Source organism: Chelonoidis abingdonii, chromosome 2, assembly GCF_003597395.2.
Source record: "Chelonoidis abingdonii isolate Lonesome George chromosome 2, CheloAbing_2.0, whole genome shotgun sequence".
In the NCBI taxonomy this organism is placed as follows: domain Eukaryota; kingdom Metazoa; phylum Chordata; order Testudines; family Testudinidae; genus Chelonoidis; species Chelonoidis abingdonii.
In genome coordinates, this window is record NC_133770.1 from 232,284,897 (window position 1) to 232,291,595 (window position 6,699).

Below are 6,699 nucleotides of genomic sequence, written 5' to 3' on the forward strand. Positions count from 1 at the left end.
CCCGCCGCTCCGGGAGCGGGGCTTCGCCCTCGCGCCTCAGCGGGGGACGCAGGAGCGGGGCCCGCTCGCTTCCTCTCGGCGGCTGCCCTGGCGACAGGGGGCGCCCCTGGCAGCTGGGCCCGGGCGGGGGGGCGGGCGAGCCTGGACCGGAGTTCAGGCCTCGCTGTCAATGAAACGGGGGGAGGGGGGTGGCCGCTGGCCGCAGCCCCTCTTCGCTGCGAGCGGCGCCCTGCCCACCCCACTCCGAAGCGGCGCCGACCCTCTGCCGGCGAAACGGGGGGACAAGTGTGTAAAAGGCCCCCGGGCGCCCAGCGTGTGTTGGGTGTCCCCGGGGCCTCCCGAGGTCCGCCAGGTGCCCGAAACTCAGCGCCTGAGAAAGTGACTTGCCCGTAAGCAGATTTTTGGAGGCACCTTCCTCTCCCCGCTTTGAGACGGGGAAGGGGCAGCCCCCAACCCACTCTCAGCCCCGTATTGTAACCACCTCCTCCGCTCTCACAGCTCGAGGTGTTAATTCTGCCCTCCTCGTCAATGACAGTTTTAGGGCTTGACTATACTAGTTTCTGCTGAAACACTTGGCAGTGGTAGGAACCCTGGAAAATAGCTTGATAGCTCTTGAACTGAAAGTCTGCCCTAGGGCTAAACTGTATTAGGAACAAATATTTTCTGTCAGTGCTATCATTTACAACTGTCCATTAGTTTAGTAAAACATAATTAAAAACTGTAGTATAAACAAAACCCTTGATGTGGTTGTGGTTGACCCTGTATTCCTAAAGCAGGAGAGTCAGTCTGTAAATGTGTAAATATCGGGGGGATGGGGGGTGGGGTAAGAGGAGAGATTACTTCCTGTTAACTTAACTAAATCAAATATTAGTAGCATTTGCATGTGACCTACCTGCCTGTCAGGCTAGATAGTAGGTTATGCTCCTAATGTTGTTGAAGCACTTAATAGAAAATTCAGTTCAGGAGCTATCAGATTATTTTCCACGGTGCCCTTAGATGTGAAGTATTTTTGTAGTAGTGCTTAGTATTTTTGCAAATAGACAAGCATATTTAAGTTTTGGCACATTCTAAACCAAATTACTAAACAACTTCATAAGAACAAAACCTACTTTTTAAACATCAGGTTGACAAACAGTACACTTTCTACATTTCATTGTCAATTGGACTTGACAGATTGACAGGAACTGGAAATATCTCCGCTTTAAATCAGCTGTTAGTCATTTGTGTACTGACTGACATTAATAGTGTAAACTCTAGACAAAATCTGCTTCCAGTAAGTGACCTTTGGCCTCGTCATTGAAAGGTCACTTTCATGGAGATGGTCTTAAAAGTATGCCAGCAATGTGTCCTTATTGATCCTGCTTTTCTAAAATAAATGCAGCGCACCAGTTACAAGTAATACTTGGGCAAACCTCTGAAATTTCATGTTAATAGCAATTATGTAGATAGGATGTACCATATATACCTGTTCACAGGCTGACTATTTTTGGTAAAAAAGTGACGCATCAAAGAGCGGGGATCGGCTTATAAACGGGTCTACACCAAAATTTGATTATTTTGAACTCTATGGAATCATTTAATTGAATATCTAATACATTGTCATTTTGTTTACTTGGAGCATCTGCAGACATGGAGCCCCTCAGCTCCCTGTGGCCGCAATTTGCTGTTCCTAGCCAAGGGGAGCTGTGGGAGCCGCTTCCCGCAACTTCTATTGGCTAGGAACAGCGAACCGCGGCCACAGGGAGCTGAGGGGCTCCATGCCTGCAGACGCTCCAAGTAAACAAAATGTCCTGACCCACCACCAGCTTACTTTGACGGCTGGGAGCCAGAGTTTGCCAACACCTGAAATACAGAGTCGGCTTACAGGTTTTGCTGCTTTTACCTAACCATTTTAGGGGGTTGGATTATAAATGAATGGGCTAATGAACGAGTATATATGATAGGTTGTTTTGGCCTTTTCTGCAATCCCTGGTTGTCTAAAAACTAGTGTTTAGTGTACATCCATTTTATTTTTAAACCCTGTGTGATTGAAAACACTTGCTCTAGCTAAGAAACTAAATATTTAGTTCCAGATAGCAAAGTTACAATACAGCTAAAATGTCAAGCTCAGTGTGAAAAGTCACTTAAAAAAGACTTCCAGTATGTGAATTAATATTTTTAATTTATATGCTGTCTTCCCTCAGCACTAAAATCTGAGAGTTCAAACAAACTAGGAAACCAAATTCTGTCCTCAGAAGCACTTGGGCTACCTAGTTTTCAGAGAGGCTGCCCAAGTGTAACTAAGGGCAGAATTTGGCGTGCAATTGAAACTAACAGTTCAGTTTATTTACAAAAAGTAATAGAATCCCACTACCTCCATGTATTGGCTCTGCAGTGGTAAGAACACAACGAAGGACTAAATGGATTTGTTGCTGATGTAAGCAGAGTTAGTACAGGATGCTGTTTTTACTATAGATACAAATGTCATTTAAGAGTATTTCTAAGCTTGTCTTTAACAGCAGCTTTTTGCAGAAAAATATTTGAGATCAAGTAGGAAGCTGTGTCAAACTGAAACTAGTTTTCTACTTCATTTCACACTGGTTTAGCAATTAGAAACTAGCATCAATATTAGTAGGTAAGCATTGTTTAAAAATCTGATTTTTATTTATTTATTTATTTTTTAATGAGAGGGGGATATAAATGGACATTTCCCTAAGGAACCATTTTTGTGTCTCAGACATGTCACTAATTGGTAATATAGTAGTAGGTCTAGATGTTTCTGTACTCAAAGCCTAGTTTACGTTATGGCTCTGATTCTTGTAGGCTGGCCAAGAAGCACTTGACCCAAGCTAGGAAGGGTTTGCATGTGCACATTACTCCTTTTCAATTCTGTGCCCTCTGGGTGCTAGGCTGGTCACCAGTTAAAATTAGAGCAGTTTGAGAGTTCTCTAAATATGCTGTGGCTGTTACAAGGCCCTGGGGACTTTTGTAGTATCTAGAAAGTTTGGGGGTGTAGAACTGTGAGACATACTCCTTTGCTCAGCCAAATCCATACACTCGTAGTCAGGAGATGGCATAAGAGCTACTACGTAGCTAGGAAAATGGAATTCTAGTGGCTTGCTAAACTGGTCTGAGTTGCTTTGTACTATCAGGGTAGCATGAAGCGTCCTAATACAGTAGAAAATCAAACAAGTTTCTATATTCCTTTCTTTTCTAAATTATATGTTTAAAAAAAATCTCTGCCAGATCTTGCATGTATGTACTGTGGTAGAGGTTTCTGTGTTAAACCACTTAAAATGGAAATTCAAACTGAGACTCTTAACATTAATGGCACTCGTGGGTCAAATATAAAAAAAAATTCTTTCTTTCCTGCTTCTAGCTGCAGTAAGACATTTTAGGATGTCCAGAAATGTGCAGCGACTTAGAGACCACGATACAAATCCATGTCTAGCGGTAAGATTGGTCAGTTATGATTTAGTCTGAAGATGCATTACTGTAGGGGTATGAAAACTACCCTAATAGTTCCTTCTAAAAGCAAGTAGTTTATAATGCTTCATTTTCCTTCTGAAGGGGTGTATGTGTGGGTGTAAACATCCAAAATATTTGGATCTTTTAAGTTGAAAATATTAAGTTCAGAATCTAATAGCTCTTCATGACTGGATGGGGTAGCCTTCTGGTTATCAGGTTTGGAATTCTGATTGTGGTTTCAAGGACAGACTTAAATCCTTGTAGCTTGGATTTGTTCCCCTCTCTTCTAATTACCTCAAAAAAAAAAAAAAAAAAAAAAGTGTTTTGCAGTTTACTGTGTTGGATACCTTGCTCTCTCTCGCTGCTGTCACTCGATTCACAGCAAAGACCCTGGAGAAGGAGGGGGGGTGCTCGAAGATGGGGGGGAACTTCTGCAAAAAACTTTTNAAAAAAAAAAAAAAAAAGTGTTTTGCAGTTTACTGTGTTGGATACCTTTTGAAAGAACCAAACAGAACTTCTGTCTGTGTTCTGCAGACAGATGACTTGATTTCCTCCTCCTTTCCCCCCGCCCCTCCCCAGGTGCTGAGCAGCCACAGCTCCTAGTTAAAGTCTTTGCTTTCAGATTCCCTGGCCCTTCTTGTAAGAGCAGGAGTTTGCCCTTGTATCCTTGATGCAAAGGTTCTCCTATTTTCCCCAACTATTGTTTGTAGTGCTCAGACAGCTCGGCTGTCTCCCTTAATCTTAATTTATAAAATAATACACTAAAAATGTGTAAATATATTTATCCCCACCAGCTCTTAAGTGTGACATGTCTTCCATATTAAAGGAAACAGATGCCTCTAGACAATGTATGGATGACAATAACTACAGAAAGGATGTGTGTGCCTCTTATTTTTTAAAGTACAAAAACTGCAGAAAATTTTGGGTAAGTAGGCTTGAGCAAAATTTCTCAATCAAACAGAATATTTTTGTTTAACAAAACAGTCCATTGGGTTTATCTTGGTAACTAATGCCTAACAGTAATCCAACTTTTTGCACTGATTATACTAGTTTATACTGTCAATATTCTGACATGTATTAAGGTTCTAGTATTTTCACTTTAATAATGCTAAAACAGTAATGAAAGAACAAAATTAATTTTAGTTTTGCCTCAGTGTAATTTTAAGAACAATGACTCTGCTAAGTAATTTTCAGAGGTTAAAGTAAGGCATATGTGCAAATCTTAAACTGCTATATTTGTCCTTTTTTTACAAATTTGAGTGGGTCTACTCAAATGTTTCTTGCAGTGTTAAATACGCCCAGTCTCCTTCTTAATCCTCAGAATTTAGTACTGGTACTATATCCATGACTCAAATCTCATGGATATACTAGAACAAAAATTTTAAACCATATAATTAGGGAGTTTTCCGTCCTATGTTAACTTTGGCCTGGTCTACACTTTGGGGGGAATCGAGCTAAGTTTAGTCACGTAGCTGAAATCAACGTACTTGGATCGACTTACTGCAGTGTCTTCACTACAGTGAGTTGTCTGCTGCTGCTCCCCCGTTGACTCTGCCTGCGCCTTTCGCTGAGCTGGAGTACAGGAGTTGATGGGAGAGCGCTTGGGGATCGATTTAGCGCCTCTAGACTAGACGCGATAAATCAATCCCCACTGGATTCATTGCTGTTCACTGATGCGGCCGGTAGTGAAGACATACCCTTTGTCTTCCCTGACATTCTTCTCCTATACTTCATTTTGCTTCCTATTAATATATCCTAACTTTTTTTTTTAATTCCCCCTCATGGGATGTTCTGCTGCTGCCACTTATGTTTCCTTCTAACTCCAGCTTTTTTTTGTTCAGACACCACATTCTGCAGTGGGAATAGCAGCAGAAAAATCACTCCTTCTGTGCTTTGCTAGCAACACCATTTAGCTAATGACTTTCAATAATACTTATCTGCAAACAGTTTTTTGGTGGGTTGCACTATTATGCAGTTAATCTGACATTGCCAGGAGAATACTGTAGTTCTTTAAAAGTATTTGCTTTCACTGTCTGCTGAAACGATAAGGTGGATTATCTGATGTTACTTAACTAGTACCAGTGCATTTAACTGAAGTTATCAACTAATCAGATTTTAAGTACCTAGTTTCTGCTATAAAGTACTTCTGAGAAGTACATTCACTAGGAGCTAAATCAGAGGCAGAGACTTCTGAGAAATCAGCGTGTTCTCATACTCACTTTCTTCTGTTTACAGCATGCCATTATGATACAAAGGAGAAGAGATGGTGTGAAACCAAATATGCCTACAGCAGATGAGAGAGAGAATATATTGAAGTCAATAGGAGGAACACCATACTGATCACACAGTCTTTATTGTTTACTATTTAATATTATGTACATATGAAGATTTCTGTCAGCTAGGCATTAAATTTTTTTAACATTGCCTCTGTTTTTTAATCATAAGATGTTGCCAACTGAGAAAGAACATTACCTTAGATTGCAAAGTCCTTTGGGGGGGTTGGGGGACATGGTGGGGCAGGGACAGCTTTTCTTCTGTTTTGTACAGTACCTAGCACAATGGGGTCCTGGTCAAAGTAGGTTTTCTAGGTGCTACCATGATGCAGATAAATAGTAATTACTATGTGCCTAAAAGGTTCACTACAGACATGTACAAAGATGACCTCGAGGCAGTTGTGGAAGTAATTCTTAAACTTCCACTTAATGCTGAATACTACATAACTGGCCTTGATATTTGATGACAACTTCAAAACAAGTTTTGCCATAGAGACATATCTGTGGCAGGGGACAGAGCAGCTGCCTAGAGTGAGAATTACAGAGGAAGAAGAACTAAGAAGACTAGTTTGGTACAACTTAACTAAAAACTACTATTCTTATTGTTTTGCATAATGGTTAAAGTAGCAAGTCCTTTTTCTGGGTTTTTTTGTGTTTATGTACAAATACCAACATTGACATGAGTCACACTTATCACCGCTCTAATTGGAGGCATCTGCCAATACAGTCACTGAAGTTACAACTTAAAAAAACAAACAATACAACCTACTATTGGGGCGGGGGGGGAAATACATAAATGGATTTCAATGGAAACTAATTTCTAGTTAAAGCAAAAAATAAATCAAGTTTGTACAGTAACCATCTGCTTCTCTAGGGAGAGGCTTGTGAGGGAAGAAGTTGAACTCCATTGCTCTAATAATGTGCTTTCTGATTAACTGTTTACCTTTAATGAAATACTTTTTTATACCACCACCAGTAG

The 6,699-nt window shown here is 40.8% G+C and overlaps 1 protein-coding gene across 1 annotated transcript; it reads left to right on the top strand.

Moving 5' to 3' along the window:
* Positions 1-3,357: 3,357 nt before the first annotated feature.
* On the top strand, positions 3,358-5,871 carry CHCHD7 (coiled-coil-helix-coiled-coil-helix domain containing 7). Its single transcript, XM_032796878.2, has 3 exons — positions 3,358-3,432; positions 4,274-4,372; positions 5,683-5,871. Exons 1-3 carry the CDS (start codon positions 3,379-3,381, stop codon positions 5,785-5,787), a joined length of 258 nt encoding a protein of 85 aa, XP_032652769.1. The 5' UTR covers positions 3,358-3,378; the 3' UTR covers positions 5,788-5,871.
* Positions 5,872-6,699: the final 828 nt, after the last annotated feature.